This window comes from Hippopotamus amphibius, chromosome 9 (assembly GCF_030028045.1).
Source record: "Hippopotamus amphibius kiboko isolate mHipAmp2 chromosome 9, mHipAmp2.hap2, whole genome shotgun sequence".
NCBI classification, from domain to species: Eukaryota; Metazoa; Chordata; class Mammalia; order Artiodactyla; family Hippopotamidae; genus Hippopotamus; species Hippopotamus amphibius.
The window spans coordinates 88738586-88758969 of NC_080194.1; the positions used below are offsets into that span (position 1 = coordinate 88738586).

Sequence of the window (20384 nt, forward strand, 5' to 3'; positions counted from 1 at the left end):
CAGACTGCTAATCTTGGTGAGATGTCTCCCCCTCTTTTAAATGCAGGTTGGAAAGTGATTTTTAAAAAGCACTTTGTGGGGAGAAATTGCTCCTCTAATGGAGCATTTGTGCATCACTTTATATCTGCAAAATTCTCCATCCCCACCCGTAACTCAACCAATGATAAGATGGGCAAGTTTTTGGCCCACTCCCATCGTAGGAGCTAAGAAAACTGAGGGCTAAGGGAAATGAATTGCTGGAAATTCCACAATGACCCAGCAACAGAAAATGGGATTGGAGCCAGAGGTTAGAGCTCCCAGTCTGATCTTTTAGTGCGCCGTCATTATACGCTGCCTTACTTTTCAACTTTTTAGAACAGAGATGTTGTATAAATTCAAACAGTTTTCAGAAACAAGCTGTAGCAAACTCTGTCCTTTACTATTTCTCCTATGCTAATCCCTACCCCTTGATATGTGTTTTCAGGAAATTCAAGTAAAAATAGAGTTAAAAGGAGAGGCTGTGTCGACCTTTTCCATTCAAACCTAGCATTTTCCCAGCTGCCTGATACCATCCTGGTTAACATTCTGTCAGATGCAGAGGCAGACCCACATCCTTATCCTGTGTAATCAAACTGGGGTAGAGGATCTTGGAAGCCCCAAATCTCCCATCCTAGACAGTCCCAGGGAGGGAGAAAAAGTGCAAGTAAAGAAAAGCCCTTTTGTAAACGAGAACTTTCTCCTCAAGCTCTGTGCTTGCCACAGCTGATGGCGTTTGTGATAGATCCGCCCAGGTGTGTGCCTCCATTCTCTGGCCCTGCTCAACAAAAAGGCAAAGTGGGACACAGAGAGGATGAGCAGGCAGCTCTATGGCTGCTGTGGGGTCAGATTCAAGAGACAGGTATAAAGTCAAGGTCACACAAGGACCAAAGCTAAACCCTCCTTCAGACCAGGATGCTCCTTCAGGAGGTGAATTCCTTCTCCTGAAATGAAGTTGGACATACCTTTGGTCCAAGCAGGTCTTGAAAGCAACCCATGTCTCATCCCAGAAGTCTCCTTAAAACCAGCCAGCCATTCTATGAACGCTCTAGAAGCTGACTCGCCCTCACGCACCTCCTTTCTCATTCTCCCACCCGGCCCTCCACACACATACATATCTCTTCAACATGAGTTGTAAGACTCCCCTGGATCTGTTTCTGTAAAACCATGTTTTCAATGACTGAAAAGCCCTTTTCAAGGTATCACTGCCTAGAGGGGGCAGCTGAGGAAAGAGTTTAGGGTTCGGAGTTAGGAGACTTGGTCTGCACCCCGCTCTGCCCCATATGAGGTTCAAATCCCTTTTCTCGACACTTGAGCAAATTACTTAACCTCTCTGGGTCTGTTCCCTCACCTTTAACGTGGAGGGTGAGCTTCCTTGGGAACATTCTTGTGAGGGCTAAGTGATTTGCAAAGATAGCCTATCACAGCCCCGGGTTCATAGACAGCCTCAATAAATATAAGTTCTCCTTCCTTAAGGTAAACATGTCCGCATCCCCTTGACTTTCTATTGGGCTTCTGCTTCTAAAAGATCTCTTACGCCTAGTGTTTAGTTGATGCGTTGATACGTGTTCCTCTAAAGAAGGGGGGCCCGGGATCATGGGCGATGGAAGAGGTGGGGGGGAGATTTCGGAGACAGGGATGGATAGACAGAGGTTTCTGTGGCTCTGCAGGACTTTTATCATCTTTTTCTCCAAGGAGCTCAAAGCACTAGATGTTACCTCATTCATCCTCATTGAAAGCGTTCTCACCTAGTCGGAATTTACTCCAAAGTACAAACCAGAAAGTATCTAAATTATCTTGCCATGTTTACTGCCAATGGAAGATTTTTTTTTGAAAAAATGGTGGTCAGCATTTGATGGGTATCTCTTGTCTTTTTTTTCTCTCATTGACACTAAAATTTATCGATCGCTGGCATCCTGCATTCTAACGCTGTAAGGTATGAGGCTTAAAGACATAAAACATCACCCGAGGAGTCATTAGCAATCCATAACATGACAGAGGGAAATGTATGCTTCTTTAGAGGTTATTTCCAGCCAATGCAACCCCTGTTTAAACTTGTGTCTTTCTGTTCTGTGGGACCTCTTAGCAATAAAGGGCATCACAGTGCTCTGGTCAGGAGGTGCACAGAAGCAGGGTGCTCACTGCATAGCAGCTATGAAATGCGAGCCCAGCACTTTTCCACCTCTGTCTCTAACTCAGTAGTTTCTGTTCCACCCTTAAACAACTGACTCATCACCAAGGAAATTGGAAAACAGATGGAACTGGAAATAATCCTAAGAAAGCGGAGGGCAGATTTTTGAGTGTCTTTGCTTACTGGAAATTATACATCGAAAACGCATCTGCTCTCCAAAAAAACTCCAAAAAATTGCCAAAGTCACCCAAACAAACTGCAGGCTTTCCTGAAAACTATGTTCTGTCCCTTTATGTAGAAAGTTGATTATCTCTATAATAATACTAGTGATAATCTTTCTTATTTGACTTTTATTTGATTGTTCATTTGGGATTTCTGAGCAGATGTTGAAACTTTATTCATGAAACGCTTTAACTGCCCACTCCAATTAGCATCAAATATGAATAATTCTAGCCCTGGTCACAATTTTTAAAAAAGTCATAACATAATAAAATGAGCCTGATCATTTGGCCCCCAAACCGGCACCCTATTTTCCTTTTCCTATCAGGTTTTGTGAAAAAAGAAGAAAAAAAAAAGAAAATTAGCTGAAATTAGCATTTGTGCCTCTGGTAAGAAAAAGAGACTTTTGGGTTCCTGATGGGTCCTTAATCATATGGGGTTTCAGTGCCTCAACCATTCTCCTGCAAAATAGGAATGCCGCCGACTGCAAGAAAATTGCGGAGGGCTTCTTTTTAGACGTTTGTAATGATTCGTGACAGAGATGACACATCTGAAATACTACAGCTGACTGGACTGGTTAGGTGTGAGAGCGCCCTCTGTTTCCTGGAAAGTGGTGGCAAGTCTCCTCAGTTTAACTCAAGGAAACTGACATTCCTCAGCTCTAACAATTAGACTCCTTCACAGTAGTGAAGATGGACAAGAACTCGACGTCAGGCTATGAGGTGGAAAAGGGAAAATCTGAATGATTACAGGTGTGGTGCTGCTCCCTCCATAAAACGTGACTTCCTCCCACGTCACAATGAAAACCCAAGTGGCAGAGAAGGTTGCCATGTCTTTGAAGTACTTCCTGATGTCCTTGGTGGCTCTTTTCAAGATGACGGGGTCCGTGGTCTCTCTGTAATAGATCTCGCCCCGGATCCCATTGTGCACATCTGCCCAAAAGGGGGCAATGAAGGCCCTCCCATCCGTCAGGGGAAACGATTCGGGCGTGAACTGGCTCACCAGCACGTTGAAGGAAACAACTCCATTGTTATTGACCTACAAAAATAAAAGAGGTTTTGCACAGTGGATCTGAGGCTATGACAATTTCAGAGTTAGAAACCAAGACGACTTTTAAACTACTGAATTAGAACCCCCAAACAGCAGCTTCCATTGCTCAACGAGGAGGTTCGTTTGCTTACAGACAAACTCATTGGTTTCCTTTCACTTTCAGTTTGTAATTGGCTCTGTTTGTTACTAATAATCAGCCTCATTTTCATGGTCTCTATCCTGTCTTTATTTACACTTAGACACTACTGGATTGTGTGTGTGTGTGCACGCACACATGTTGGGCTACACAGTGGCTTATGTGGGCAGAAAAGAAGATTCAGAGTTACAGATGCAGAAAACATCGAAGCAGGAAGTTAAAATTGAGGCACTCTATATTAGACCTTGATTCCTATTCTATGACAAGAGAGGAGTGTCAGTAAAAGATAAATCAAATACTCCATCATCAAACTCAAATCTCAGGATGAAGCATATCCCACTGTGGAGGAGACATTTAAAGGATTTCTACTGATGTCAGAACCATTGTGTACCCAGAAAAAGGGCAAGGTTACAATCTACAGATGAGCCCAATTCTATTATAGCTTTTGTAGTAGCTTCTTTGTATAATCTCTGCACAAAATGGAGACATGACAACATTATATCGTATACGTAAATGACTATCTTATGGTGATTTCTTCATGATTTGTAAATGGCGTAGTAAACTTATTAAATTACTAAACCTTACTGCAAATAACAAGCCAATATGTATACTCACAAATAGGATCTGTAAACAATTTGCCTCTGCCTTGTGTCTGCAGCTCAATATGTTGGTACATGAAGCTGATTTAATACAAGGGCTTGTATGGTTCCAACAGCAGGAATGTCTGTGATGGGAATACTTGCAAGTCCTCAATACTGAAACATTCTATTTTTAGGTTCATATTAATTAGTAATATTATGGACATTAACACTGACACAGATCCCAGAGGTAAGTTATCAGTACCTGGGCCAAGGGTATGTCCACCTATTTCAGAAGCAAGTGTGTGCGGTTTCGAAAGGAAGCTGGAGACCCAGCTACAAGGACGTTGAGAGTCTACAGTCTGCAAATAACAGCGAACACCCAGAAGCTTGGACAAGACTGTATGACTCAAAGTGCTGCAAACTCAGGGAACATTTTGCCTTCAAATAAGCCTGCCCCAAATGAAGGACCCTCCTTCTGCAAAGGCAAGAATTATTCAGATTCCATGTCACATAGAACAATGGAGGAGAAAGAGAAGCTTAACTAAATGCACGTGTTCTAGCGGTTAGGAGACCAAAGCTTCCAGAATGGAAGTCCTCTCATCTCCAAAATCAGGGCAACACGTTCAAAAACTTACAATCAGCTGTTACAGACTAAGGAGGCTCTGTGGTGAGTAGAGCGTAAAAGGCATTTCAAGATGCCAGAGCAACGTGTTTTCTAGGGGAAAATGGTGTAATTAAAAACACACAGACTAGCAGAGGAAGTCAGTGATGACTCAGATGTGTTTTGATTGTACTAAGGGCAGTGGTTCTCAAACTTTTGCAGGCATCAGAATTCCCTGGAGGGCTTGTTCAAACACAGATCGCTGGGCCCCCTCTCAGATTCAGTAGGTCTGGGGTGGGTCCTCAGAAGGGACATTTCTAGCAAGTGCCCAGGTGATGCTGAAGCTTCAAGTTCAAGGACCATGGGTTACGTAGTGGAAGAGGGAACTCTTTTCTAGTGGGAGTCAGCCTTGAGCTATCAATCAAAAGTTGGGGACGATAGAGGTCCCCGATGCAGAGATGGCCAGAGATGGAGGAGCTTGGAGTTTTATTTCTTCCTCCAGGGCAGGACACAGAATAGAACAGGATGTGATATAATCTACATTTGCTTCACTCAGTTCTTTCAAGGCCAAAGATCGAGATAAGTTCAGTTGCTCAGAATCTTCTTGTCAATGTGCTGTAGTCTCACTAGCGGCAATTCCAATGATCAAAAAATAAAACATAACCCGGAGGACACAGGTGCCCAGGAGAGCTCTGACAGCATGTGATACCATTTCTTCATGCAGCTTTGACAGTGAGACCCTGTGGCATATCTCAGACCCAATGAGGGTGGCCAATTCTGCAGACAACTTTTAATATAATAGTTGATTGCCCCTCTACTCTGCTCTGACTCTGTTCCAAATTGGTAGGAAGCCTAAGAAGAGCAGACGCTTAAACTCTTCACACCCCCAGAAGGGGAAGAAAAATGCTATTGCTCCTATTGTGGTTCACTGTATCTTTTTATCTTGTCTAGTGGCAGAAATAATGTTCCTGGCATTGGGGCCTCGGCTTCGCTTCAGTGTTTAATCACCCACAAAAGCAATTTATTGCCCTGTATACTCCTCTACTATGAACATTAGCCATTAAATATACCTTTGACTTTCTTAATCATAAAACCTATCAGCTCATGACATCTCAGGACTCGTCATCTGGGCTGCCAATAAATCCTCCATTCCCAGAGCCCTGGAAGAAGGTATTTAAAATACTTTTCCTTAATGACAAACAAGCGGGGAGAGCCCTAGAGCAACAGCTGGGCTGCTTCTCACTTACGTAGACAGTGCGGTAAGGAACGCCAAAGAAGAAGATGGGGACGGCCAGCTTTATTTCAGATGAGCTTCCATCGTCTACTTTAGGGGTTTTGGTGTCGTTCTGCCAAAATGGATACATGAGCTCCCTGGTCTGAACTGTCAAGAGAGAGGGTGGTTAGGTAGACAGCAGATCCCGCTTCTGTTCGGCAAGCTGCTTCCCTCCCACCCACTAAAGCCAGCTTCTTTCAGTAAGTCTTACAAACCGCATGCGAGTCAGACGGCCTTTTCTTTTATCCTAAACCTCAGCTGGACATGGTGCATTATCTTCTGCCTCTGGAAAGGGGAGCATGGAAGTGATGGCATTTCTCCATAAGAGAAATCACTTCCTGCTTCATTTCTATGTTTCTATATATTTAGGAGACATCAGTGGTTAACATTGGCTGGAAGGTTGTGAAATCAGCCCTGCCTGGGGCTCTCAGAGCACTGAGAGGAGTCTTTAGGTCTGGCGTGGCTTAGCCGGCTCGATCCTTGATCAGAAGGCAACGTACAGAGAATGTGGCCAGTGGCTATGAAACGCCCTTCTAGATCAAGAATTCTACTATCAAGCCTTTTCCTGAAAGGAGTTCCCTTCCTCCCGCTGCACAATAGGAGAAGATACCAGATACCAGAGGAAATAAACAATAGTTGGATCTAGGACAAGAGTGGGAAGAGAGGGTTTGTAGTGACTGGCCTGTGCATGACCTTGACTGAGCTCCGGCCCCGTGAGAAGGCTGCTTGCCCAGCTCCTGTTTACAAAGACAGACACGGGAGCCTCCGGGGCCAAGGCGGTCGGGCCTTTGAGCGCTCTTGGGAGAGAAGGCTCAGGGTGCTTACTGATCCTCGTGGTCAAAGGGGCAAGTCATCACACGGCTCCCCTCCTGCAGCTGTGTCAACACCCCTCTTGGTAACCTGGCTTATTTCTCAGAAGTTTCTCATCCACACTCTTGCAAGGGGTGGCCCAGCTCAGAGAGAGAAATTAGACAGTTTCTCCAGGGTCTGTATCACTGAGGATCAGATCCAATGGCATCTATGAAATAATCTACATTTGGGGTGTAAATTTGCTTTGCCCCTGTCCTTTCTTTTCTTGGATGAAAATAGAGCAGTAGAACATCATCTTTTCTTCCAGTTTCTTAAATTGTGTGTTAGTTTGCAGTGGCAAATCCCTTTGGGGCTTCTGCTGACCGTTGGTGAGGTACCTGCTTGCTGAACTCCAGATGCAGACGACCCATCCTTGGGTCGGGGCCCCTTCTTGGGAAAGTCCCTGTTCGGTGCTGATGGAGCCGATAGGCTGAGGAGCAACTGGCCAAGGGCTGCCCTGCTCCTCTGGGAGCCTTTTAGTGAGCAGACAGCAGCTCATGTAAGAGAGTGGCAGAGTGACCAGAAAGCAGCTCAGCAGTGCCTGGCCAGGTTCCAGCTTCTCTCCTCCTGGAGCAGGGAATGAGAGGAGGTCTGTCTGGAGGACGAGCACCTGTGTTTCCCAGGGCTAACATCAGAGGGAAGCGGGGAAAACGAGCCTGGGCATTAGTGTATAAGCATCGTTCCCCAACCTGCAGAAGTCTCTGCGAAGCCAACCGAAGGGAACCTTTAGGAGGTGCCGTAGTTAGTTTCATCACAGGAGTACTCAGACCACGTGCTTTATTTAATGTCACAATCCGTAGACAAAAAGGATTCTCTAACAGTCATAATTAGATAGAAGTAACAAATTCCAAATTCCTAGAAGGAAGGAATTTTTTAAAAAAATTCTTTGTAATCCCTATCATAGTATTCTACACATTTATTAAATTTGTAGTACAAATTTATGAAATTTATTAAATATTCTACATATTTATTAAACTTGAAGGGTAATGAACTTTCTCAACTTAATAATAAAAAATCAAATTGTGTCATGGATTTATCCTTCATGGGGAACTTTTTAGGAGTGGTGCCCAAGTATGACTAAGATCTCAACTCCTTGCTGAATCGTAATCATCTGGGTGGAAAGATTCATTGGTATTGGGGGCAGCGTTGGCCAATCTGCCTAGAACACGGAGAATCCATGCTCCTCCTGGAGGAAACAGAAAACTATGGTCAGAGAGACTGTCCCTAATGTCTCTCTCTGCTCCAAAGGAAATGCAAATTTGTAAGAGTTGTTTCTTCATGAGCGATCCTGACTAGTTGATGATTTTGAAGAGGAAAGAATGCACCATCAAAATTTTTCAGTTTTAGGAACACAAATAATCATGGCACCTCATATTGCAAATATCTAGCAAATAGTTGTTGAATGAAAAAAAAAAGGTGCTTAATCAAAGGGAGTAGGTTTCAACTATAGTAGTTTCCACCTTAGAAGTCATCACTATTATAAAAATATAACTGGTTAACAGCATGGCCTATCAATAGAGTCGGAGTTAAAAAAGAAAGAATCTCCTTACTCTTGCTGATTTTAGGCTGGGGATTTCACAAGAAACAGACCTATGTTTCCGGAACTTTGTTTTTTTCACCAAGTAAGACATACTTTCTCAGAGCAGGAGTAGGCGGTTAGAGGCACTGGGACTCACGGTTGTGGGGTTTCACACTATAGCCTGCCTGCTACAACTGTTCAAATTTATCCAACCTGAGAAAAACGTTAGGGCTCCACATGCCTTATAGATCTGTTCACTCAGACTTGTAGTCATGTGTCTGCTGCACTAAACAAACAGAGCAAAGAAAGATGCTATACAATTTTGGCCGTAAAAGTTTCAAATCTATATAGTCTCTCCCACCTTTCTTGTCTGAAATTCAAACCTGTAGAAAGAAATGTCTGTGATCTCTCACCTACCCCAGGCAACACATATCACGGAGGGGACTAATTTTCTTATTTCACTTGCAGTTTTAGGTTTTTGGCCATTGTAAATGACCACTGACCCTCAAGTCACTGACAGTAATGCCATTTGAATGTCCTGATTTTGGCTTAAACAAGTGTATTTTTTAAAGTCTGCGCCACCAGTTAAATGCCTTCACTGGAATCAGTCATCAGGCCTGGGGTGCACACACACCTACCCTGTGTACTTTTAATGAAAATAATTTGCATTATCTTAAAGACCTAACATGGGGCAACCTGGTATATACAAATTGTGTTCGAAGCAAAATAAGAAAAAGTAGGAATGTAAGTGAACATCATTTAAAGTTAATGTATTTTGCCCTTGACAACAGAATTTAATTTACATTTTTTTTGTTGTAACCGTAGACACATGTACACCTGCCCTGACAATTACGGTTCCAACAAAAGCATCTCTTTATAAATTCAAGAGCATGCTAATCACGAGCTTTATGGAATTTTGTAGTACTCACCTTGGTGCCGTGCAAGTGCGAAGATGAAAGAGACCCAAATTCTAAGTAATGATGAATAATTCATCCTGGAATTTTAAAAAGAAAAAGAAAAAAAAATCCCCAGCTTGCCAGAGTAAATAGAACACCAGGTGTGTTTGGTGGCAAATCCCAAGACACATTACAACCGTCATAGAACGTTCACATAACAACATCAACAGTTCTGAGTCAGGATGAAATGCCCTGGATGCTGGCGGGGCCTCCTAAGTTCAACACTTCGTGAACAAATTAGACTCCCCCATGAGAAGCAGTTTGGAAGTGTAATGAGATCATTCAAATTGTTAGGAAATTATAAAGAATCAACAAGCACGGCAACAAGTCAAGGAAAGGCATCTACTTTCCAGCTATTAAAAAGCCCTGAAACACACGACCCCACTCTAAAAATGCCTGTTGTGTCTCTAGAACAGACATCCATCCTCTGTGAGACCAGGCTCTCCTAATTTTCACAACGGCTTTCAATCAGGATCCCATAAAAGTCAATTAAAACACAATGTGGTCCTACAGGTAGGAGGATTTATGGTTTGCCATCACCTTCTTTAAAGCATGGAGACAGTCCATCATTCTCAAGTACAGACCAGAGTCACAGGCAGTATAAGACTCTGTCCACTGACTTTCCATACGTGAAATGAATCACAAATATGTAATGCAAAAAGAACCATGCCAGGGTGGCTCCTTGGAATTACAATAAAACTAGAATCGGGTACACAAGCAAGTAATTAGCCACAGCAAATTAATTAGAGGCAGAACATCACAAAAGTGAACTTGTTTGCATTTTGTTACAATCCGTTGGACCGGCGGCTTTACCCTTGGATAGTCTGTGCTGCTGTGAAGTGCTGAGAAGCAACCTCCAAATTATACACACATTGTGTCAGAACCAAGTACATGCGTAGACCCTGAAGTTTGCTCCCAACAGCATTCTTAAAAATAAAAACCCTTCTCTTATTATTGGAAGCTGTCACAATTTTTCAGCCAAATTTCCATGGAAAATCAGTGAATCTCCTCTGTGAGTTTTATTGTAAATCTTCAGCTGTCAAGCACACACATTGAAATCTTAAGCACGTAATTAGTCAGTTTTGCTGAAAATGGGACTAAGCCTTTAGCAGAGATTACACGCAGCTTTTAGCAGAAGGAGATGTCGGGCAGGTTTAAGACCAGAGTCCTTAGGGAAAAAGTTCAGAGAGCAGGAAGGAGGATTCATTTAAATATTTGTATTTATGAAAAATGTCACTAACCTGTTCTGCAGAGACTGGAGGAATTGAGTCGGAAATATTAAGCCAAATCTTGGTAAACCAGGAAAAAATTAGGTAAAACAAGAATTCATGTCAGTTCTCCCCCACTTGCTGCCAATTATTTCTGATTCCTGAAATGATGTCTGCATCCCCTACTCTTAAAACCAAAAATTCAGTTAGTGCTGCGCTAGAGTCAGGTAAGTGTTGAGTTGCAATCAAGTTTTTTTCTATTGATTAAGGAAAAGTAAATCTAAAGATCAGTTTCAGGATTGCGTAGAGAGGTTCTTTTCCTGAAAAACTAGACCTTTTTCTCCCGCCTTAAAAAAAAAAGGTAGATTCAGATGGAAATGTCAGTTACTTGGAGCTGAAACCTTGGTCCTTTCTGATCAGAATCACTTTGCACTGAAAAACACAAAAGAAACCCCCCCTTCTACCTTTGTACCCAAAAAAAAGGCAACTGTATAATGTTACAGAATTAGCATCCACCAGCATGGGATTAAAACGCCAAACAAAGCTGCTGCCTCCAACATTTAAATGAAGTTGGTTTTCTACTAAAGTCTTTTTTTGTTTCTCTCGTTTTGAACGGTTGCCACAGATAGGCTCTACTCTGTTTTTTTCACAGGTATGCATGAAGTATTTAAAAAAACTTTCTCAAACTTTTCTAGGCTTTATTCCTGCCCTTTTCCCTCTGATACACTGCAGGGCAGTGGGTAAGGCCAGGGAACAGGTCACCAGTGTGAGGCATGATCTTTCCCAAGGGAAAAACTCTGGAAGCCTCCACGGATGCCCTGTGAGGGTCCTCGGAGGGAGGGGGTGGAGATAGACCCCTCCTAACGTAAATTTGCAGTATTTAAAAGGCATTGTGAACAAGGTAAAAACGTGTCCAGCTCGATGCAGAATGAGAAACATTGGCTAAGGCAGGAGCTAAGTTCACTATCCAAAATATTTAAAGTGAGACTTGTTATAAAAAGGAAATTATTTGAGTGTAGCAGGAAAAAAACTCTCTGTAAATCAATGAGAACTTAAAAATTGCTCCAAGTTTCTTTCTGACCAGATATTTAAACGCAAACTGTGTCAGAAGACATAATTCCAGTTTTGAGCAAGTTGTCCTAAAATGGACAAGAGGGAACGAATTTTTCAGTCTAAATTATTCAATATTTTTTCCAAAATCCTGTGGTAATTCAGTAGGTTTTACTAATTCTCCACATATATTTATTGATACTTACAGATGCCAAATGATTATTTTCCTCCAAAAGGCACATATTTATATAACAGGAAATCTGATATTTTAGTCCCTGTTCAAAATAAAATTAAACTCAAACCCAAGACTCACCTCGAAGAGCGTTCTCCTTGCCCAGTCTTTATTAAGGTTTTAGTCCAGTAGTCATCCTAAAGGTCATGAAGCAAAATAGTTGGTTCCATTTTAAAAACTGCTAGTGGCATAATAATCGCTTCGGTCTTCTTTCTTCACGGCCTCATGGAGGTTTGTATCTCAGCCTTTTGACCCATGTTAAACGCTTGATCCTTCTTGAGGCAGGCCTGCTCCTGGGATAAATGCCACCTGGGCATAACCAGATACACAGGATGGTGCGTACATGGATCAGAATGACTGAGAATCTGGGTGCGAGCAAGTACCAGGTGTGTGAGGATGGACTGGACTGGCGTATCGCTGGCTGGGCTGGGGAACAAGTCAGTGAGTGTGTGTTCTGGGTGTACACTAGGTGGTCACAGAGGGAAAAATGACAAAAATCTCTTTTTATGCCATGTCAGCAGGAGGGCTTATTTTGTTTGAAGGGGTGAAGTGAGCAAGATTTGACAAGATTTAGACCAAAAATGGTGTGGGTGTGGCTTGGGGCTAGTAACCCAAGACTATTTGTGTTTTATAACAATGTCATAGATTGATGCTGCTTTTTAGGCAAGAGGAAAGACAGCTCAAACAAAATACAGAACCAAAAAATATAATTCCCTAAAAACAAGTAGAATGAGTCTTATATGCTGATTGTTTTTGTTTCGTTTGTTTCCCTAAGTTTCTCACACCTTCTGTGAAAGAAACAGTCAGATCTGAGCTAGTTTGACACGATGCAGTGAGAAGTGTGTTTGGCCACAACTTCCAGCTGTGATCTCCTTCAGGCTCAGCTTCACTGCTGGAGCCAAGGATGACCCTGCCAGTGACTGGGCGAGGTGGTGGGACAATGGCCTTGGCACCTTCCACCCAAAGCAGGACTCCTCTAATGGGGAATTTTTGCTCTGGAGAACCTAGATGAGGTGACAAAGACCATGTCAAGTGCTCAACTGAAGCAGCTCTATTATGCCAAAGTCAGGGTGTAATTGGGAAAGATTTGTACTTGTGTGTAGAATTTTATGCATTGGGATAATGTGTGTGTGTGTGAGTGTGTGTGTGTGTGTATGTGTGTGTGTGTATTGTATATACATTGAGGTTGAAATGCCCACATTACTGGGGCAGATGGCAGAAGAAGGGATTAAAAAGCTTAGAGACATGAACACGCGGGATCAGATACCTTATGTGACTCCAGAAGACCCAAAAGATGATCATGTACCATGGAAAGGCCCAGAGCACAGACACAGATCCACCAAAGGCAGCAGGAATATGCTGGGGAGGGAATCACCAGCATCACCAAGAAGCTCAGTGGGGCTCCCCTCTGCAGGCTAGAGCTGATGGCAGGAGTGGTGGTCACAGAACTTGAATGTCGGGTTGCAGTGGGGATGACGGGCACCTGAAACAACAGAGACCAGGTAGCAGCGCTCTACTGCCTGAAGCCAAGGCGGTTGTAATCTTCCTAATAACCAAGTGGATGGGAGTTGTAGCCAAGGGGGCCTGATCCGTAGAGAGCATGGCATCCAAGGGGCGAAGTAGATGGGCAGTCAACAAGGGTACTGCTTCTATATATGATAAAAAACAGCAAGAATGGTTGAGCAAGAGCTCAAAGAGAGCTGCCCCAATGAAAAGTCTTGACCCCTTGCTCAGTTTAAGGATCTGAGTCAGTTTTCAAATCTGGAATCCATAGACTGAAAAGGTAACCAAGTCGCCAAAGAGAAGAATCCTGCAACATCATAACAAGTGTGTCCAGTAGTGATTCTCCCAGTCCTTCCCCCAAAAGACCTATGGCCATTTACTCGATTGACTATAGACTGGGGGAGGGGAACGTCTAGATATTTTCTGGGCTGTTGGACAAGGAGTTTGAGTTCACATGGATACCCAAAGACCCTGTCAGAATGAAAACAGAGAGGCCCAGGCAAAAAAAGGAATGCTGGCCAAGTCCCAGCAGGTCCACAAGGGCAGCAGACCTACCGGATATCACTTCCCAAGTCCCAATATATAATTGGGGTTGATATACCTGGCATATTGGGTCCTTGGCCTGTGTGGTAGGAGCTGTCATAGCAAGGAAGGAAACTACTGCAGTCAAGGTATTAAATACAAAGGAGTATCACATCCTGTGGTCAGGGGAAGGGGGTGAAGATTAGGGTCACTCTTAGAGGGCAGAGGTGGTGGGGTCTAGCATATATCCATTTAATTGGGCAAGATAGATGCCGAAGAATGACTGTGAGCTATTGCAAGCTCAACCAGGTAGTAGCCCCAGTTTGCATCTGCTGTACTAACATAGCATCTTTGCAGGAGCCAGTTAACATGGCTTTAGGTACATGGCATGCGGCCATTAATTTGGCAAATGCATTTTTTGCCCTATCTGAATCAGCCATGAGGATCAGAAATAGTTCATGTTCAGATGGAACAGACAGAAATATACATTTATAGTTTCGCCTCAGGGCTGAGACCGGATGCAATGTCTTCTATAGAACATCACCTTGTTGATAACATCCAGGTGACTGGACATGATGAGGAAGAAGTAGCCGGAGGCCTGGGTAAGACATATGTGCTCTGAAAGGTGGGAGATACAGTCTTCAAAGACTCAGGGCTAGTACTTCAGTAACATTTTTAGGAATCCAGTGGTCAGGGACATGCTGGGATCTCCCCTCCAAAGTAAAAAACAAATCGTGCAACCTCTCTACAGAGAAATTCTTCCCTGTTTGTAGCTTTCTTTGGGTTCTTAAAGCCACATAATCCATGTCTACAAAAACTGCTGCAGCCCACGTACCAGGTGACATGGAACTCAGCCTTGGGTTGAGAGCATGAAAGAACTTTGTAGCAGCTCCAGACTGTAATGCTAGTACCCCCTTTTTCTGCCACTTGGGTCATATGTTCAGTAGGTGCTTTGTGGTTGGAGGTGTCAGTGGCAGAAAAAGATGAAACGTGCAGTTTATTGCAAACCCCAGTGGGAGAACCAGAACACAGGCTCCTGGAGTTCTGGAGGAAGGTCATGGCATTCACAGCAAAAAATAACACACCTCCTGAGTATAAGCTCCTGGCATGCAAATGAACCCTGTGATGGAATATTTGACTAAGATATGAGTGGCCATGTGCCCAGAAATTCTCCTCCTGGGCTGAGCCCTGTTGGACACACCAAGGCATAAGGTCAGGGGGGCCCAGAAGCAACCTGCCCTAAGATGGAAATGGCATATCTGCATATCTTGGACTGGCAATGAGCTAGCTGTCAGACGAGGTAGCCCAGACTCCATGTCACCTTCCAGAGTTGCACTATTACCTCCCCATCCCCCAACCCAGATCACACATATGGCCCTATGTGAAGTGCGAGATGGGCGGTGCATATGACAAGCTAAATGAGGAGGAAAAAGCCTAAGCTTGGTGTGTGGATGGACTGGCTTGGTGTGTGTCTGCAAGCCTAAAGCATATGGTGGCTACATTACAGCCTCAAGCAGGGGTGGCCTTGAAAGACAATGATAGAGGAATATTTTCCCAATGGGTGGACTTGAGGACATTGTATCTTGTCATGTACTTTGTGCCAAAGTGGTCTGATGTTAGAACATGTGCAAACTTGTAGGCAGTGGTGAATCACATATCCAGTTGGACAAGGGCCTGGAAATAAAAAAGCGTGGAAAATCAGTGGCAAAGAGGCCTGGAGTTGAGACATGTGGATAGACAGATGGGAAGGGACACGAAGTGTGAAGATCTTTGTAGCCTATGTTAACACCCACAAGAAAGCATACACGACAGAAGAGGGACTAAACAACTGCGTAGACAAAATGACTTGGGCAGCTGATGTGAGGTGGCCATTGTCAGTGTTGGTATGATGGGCACGTATATGAAATCGGCACAGCAGCAAGGGTGGCAGTTCTGCAGGGGCCCAATAACATGAACTCCCATTCAGCAAGGCTGAGTTAGCTATCCTGGCCTCTGAATGTTCACCCTGCCAATAACAGAGACAAAAGCTAAGCCCCCAGTCTGTTGCTATTCCTTGGGGAGATCAACTGGCCACCTGGTAGCAAAATACACTGGACTGGACCACTTTCATCTTGGAAGGGCCAATGGTTCCTTCTCCCAGGACTAGACCTGGATTCTGGATATGCATATGCCTTTCTTGCCCACAGGGCCTTAGCCAGCACCACTAGTGAGGGGCTTGCAGAATGCCTGATCTACAGGCATAGAATTCCATGCAAAATAGCATCTGACTACAGAACCCACTTTACAAAAAAGGGGATGTGAATATGTGCCCAAGATTATAGTAGGAACAACTAGTTGGAGCAGTGTTCCCAGTAGGAGGAATCCTTGGGTCCAGGCACCAAGGTGTGGAAGCAGGAGTAGCCCCACTTGCCTTTACTCCCAGTGATTATTGAGGGACTTTGGCTTCCCAACCCCTCATCTCTAGATTGTGCAGAGTTCGACACCCTGGTTCCCAAGAGGGCGTGCTCTCACCAGGGGACACAGTGAGAGTCTCACTGACCTACAAGCTCTGGCTGTGATGCTGCCTGGCTACTTTGGGCTCCTTGTGGTGGAGACTAGCAGGAAAGATGAGCCACCATCCCGTTAGGAATCCCCGACCCTGATGAGCAGGAGGAGGTGGAGCTGCCATTGCATGGCAGGTTCAAGGGGTAAGATGTATGGAACTCAGGTGACCCATTATGGTGGCTCTTGATACTCCCTTGCCCAGTTGTGACTGTGATGGACAAGTGTAGCAACCCAAGTCTGAGGAGCATATGGTTATCAAGGATTCAGACTCCTCAGGAATCAAGGTTTGGGAGAAACCACTAGGTAAACCACTGAGACCAGCAGAGGTGATGGAATGGATAGTGGAAGAGGGAGATGATGGGTACCAGCCATGGCCCTGAAATCAACTGCAGTGTCGGGGGCTGTGGTTCATTCCCCTGCCCTCCCTTTTCTGAGTTTCCCCTGAGGAAGAGAAGCCCACCAGAGCCCTAGAGGAGCTGGCCCTGATCATGGATGGAGAATTGCATCTACACACGGCATGGGGTAGACTGTGGTAGATACAGACGTGCACCACTCAGATCCATCTTCAAGAAAAGAATGCTTTCCAGCCACAAGGAGCATGGTTAGCTGATTGATAGCTCCCAACTATTGGCTCCTTTGCTGTCTGCATCTGTGTTCAAGATGAGGTTACGTTCTTGTCTTCCTCCATCAATGACTGAGAAAAGCTTTGGTAAAAGGACCGAAGTGGGATGCCTCTAATGGGAAATCTTTGCTCAGAGCATTTTACTGGGCTTGCAGACTTTGTCAGGGCTACGGCATGGTGTGGTGCCCCCTTCTGCCCCATCCCTCTTCTCCCTCTTTTCTTTCACAGATGTTATTCCCCAATAAGCCTTTTGCACTCCTTCCTCCACCTTAGCATCTGCTTCCTAGCCATCTGAATCTGTGACTTTGGTGTCTTGATCCCTCTACAACGGATCATTTTGATTCACTGTATAATCTGCCATGGAGATTCTAGATATTTCTATAGTGCAGTTGTTTCTACCACTTATCCACTAATTGAATAATGTTCAACCTCCTAGATCTAGCTGCATAAGGTGATTACATCTAAGGTTATGCTTACATGCTCCCTGAAAATGGTAGTTAGCCATAGCAGAATCCTTGAAATGGACGAGGTGATGTAGAAAAGGCAATCATGCTCATGAAGACTCCTCCTAAACAGTGAAGATGTTCACAGTGAAAGGTTCTCAAGAGCACCACATCTGGAAGCTTGCTTCTCTTACTGCCTTGGAATCTTCATTCTTGGACATCTGGGTTAACTTTCACAAAATGGGTTCTCAAGCAGTCTGTTTTTCGTTCTTAAGAGCAAAATGTTTAAAAACCTGATGTTATAGTTCTAAAATTTTTCATACTTATTAGTATCATGGTAATAATCATTTAACGGCAAGCTGCAAGCGTTAGGAGTTTAAATTGTAGCACAAATGCTCTACATCCTGTCTTTTTAAAGAATTAATATTATATGCCTCTAAGGAATTTTCTTTTTGTTTTGATCTTACTCAATCTAAACACTGGACTCTTTTTTTATTTTTATTTTTATTTATTTATTTGTTTATTTTATTGGCTGTGTTGGGTCTTTTTTGCTGTGCGCAGGCTTTTCTTTTTTCTTTTGTTTTTAGTTGCAGTGAGTGGGTGCTACTCTTCGTTGTGGTGTGTGGGCTCCTCATTGCCGTGGCTTCTCTTGTTGCAGAGCACGGGCTCTAGGCGTGTGGGCTTCAGTAGTTGCAACACATGGGCTCAATAGTTGTGGCTCACGGGCTCTAAAGCGCAGGCTCAATAGTTGTGGCGCAAGGGCTTAGCTGCTCTGCGGCATGTGGGATCTTCCTGGAGCAGGGATTGAACTCGTGTCCCCTGCATTGGCAGGCAGATTCTTAACCACTGTGCCACCTAGGAAGCCCTGGACTCTTAATTATGAGAAAAATGGCATTGGCTCTTTGAAAATCACATTGAATAACATTAATGTTTATTAGCTAACTAGCAAGATTTTCTAGATCTAAGATCTCAATAATAAAAGATGTTCACCTGTGAACTTGAAACCAGGACTCAAAGATATTTTCTGAAAGTGACTCCAATATCTATCTCTAGGCAAGGAGTTTGTAAGAGCTAATTCTAAGTAGACCAACATACCCAAAAAACCCACCCAATTGGTCTTATTCTAACATCCTTGCTCACACCTTAGCAATAAAGTTGAAAAGGGACAAGGGGAGGGGGAAGACACTCTATATTCCCTATTCACCAAGTAGCACCAATTTCATTGGTCGGCAAGAAGCAGCTCTGATTAAAGCTTACTGCAGACAATAAACGGGGTTTTAGAGCTATTTGTCTACCACTTTTCAAGGGCACTCAGCTGAAACAAATGCTCCTACATTGTTAAGGATAAATAATACATATACCTTCTCCTGCAGAGGTGAAATCTCACTCACCAATGATTAAAAATTGCAGATTCCAAGGAAAGAGAGCTCATAAGACAGATGATATACACGGCTCATGCAAATCTATTATGTCTTGAATTCAAGTGCCTAGATTTGCGTGCCTAATTGGGAAGAATGCCATCTTGGTTGCACGAACCAGGAATCCAAGAGCAAGCCCAAGATCAGTAAGGTCTTTGACTTTGCAAGGATGTGACAAGTATTAAAATCAGAAGGAAAAAAAAAATGTTCTTTTATGTAACTCCAGTGGAGAACAATTTGGCAATATCTACCAAAATTATAAACACTCTGACCTTTTGATCTAGCAATCCCACTTCGGGAATGTATTCTACAGATTTATTTCAAACATGTAAAAGATCATATGCTTTTTACTGAGAGAGAGAGAGATTGGGAGAGGGAACAAAGAAAGACTCAAATGTCTATCAATGAGGTTTTAGTCAAATAAATTATAAATCACATCTATGAATGGAACACTAGATGTTACATTATAAACAAAGGGTATGTAAACTAGATGGCTAGTGGGAAGCAACGGCATAACACAGGGAGATCAGCTCAATGATTGGTGATGACCTAGAGGGCTGGGATAGGGAGGGTGGGAGGGAGGCTCAAGAGGGAGGGGATATGGGGATATATGTATACGTATAGCTGATTCACTTTGTTGTACAGTGGAAACTAGCACAACAGTGTAAAGCAATTATACTCCAATAAAGATCTGGAAACAAAACAAAGGGTAAGGTGATTTCATGTATGTTACTATAGAGAAATTTCCAAGACACATTTTAAGTGAAAAAAGGCAAGATGCATGATGGTATATAATAGACTAACTTTGCTGTATAAAAAGGGATCAATAAGAATACATATTCTCATTTGCTATTTTTTTGTGTTAACTCTGCGAAGACACACAAGAAACTAATAAAAGATGGAGTACAGGGGTTAGAGTGGAATTTTCCAGTGTAGACTTTCTTTATGTTGTTTGATTTTTGAATCATGTGAATGTTTTCTATTTAAAATGAACTACAATATAAATGGTTTTTAAAGATGTCTTTTTGTAAACAAATTGAACTATAAACCAAACAAAATTTTAACATAAAGTAATTCATAATGTCCTAGTTATATTCTCTAATAGTGGAATAAAGCTTACATCTGCCCTCAAATGTATCAAGTGGTTCAGAAAACATTTTTTCTTTCTCTTTCATCTGTATTGTTTAATGTCTGCCGCCTCTTATTCCCATTCTTATTTATTTAACACTTTAATTGTATTACTTATAGTGACTAAGAAGCATTCAAGGATGAAGAGTCTGTGAAAGACTCAGTAAACTGAAATTGCATAGTAATTTTTTTATCTAGATCTCACAGACCGTAATAGATAACCTGCCTCCTCTATTTTGTAAGCAATATTCACATTCCTCACAAGGCTTTGTCTTGAATTTTAAAGAGGAACAATAACAGTGATAGCCTCATCCTTTCCCATAGCAAAACCCGTGATACAGGCTCCATTAGATTACCTACTTTTTCTCCGCCCCCTATAAATAC

General features: G+C 43.1%; 1 protein-coding gene across 1 annotated transcript in view; it reads right to left on the reverse strand.

Annotated features, from left to right (window-relative positions):
- Positions 1-9367, reverse strand: part of TECTA (tectorin alpha) — a 68603-nt gene extending 59236 nt beyond the window's left edge. The window contains 3 exon segments of the mRNA XM_057748918.1: positions 3116-3403; positions 5981-6114; positions 9304-9367. Coding sequence (XP_057604901.1) covers positions 3116-3403; positions 5981-6114; positions 9304-9367 — 486 coding nt within the window.
- Positions 9368-20384: the final 11017 nt, after the last annotated feature.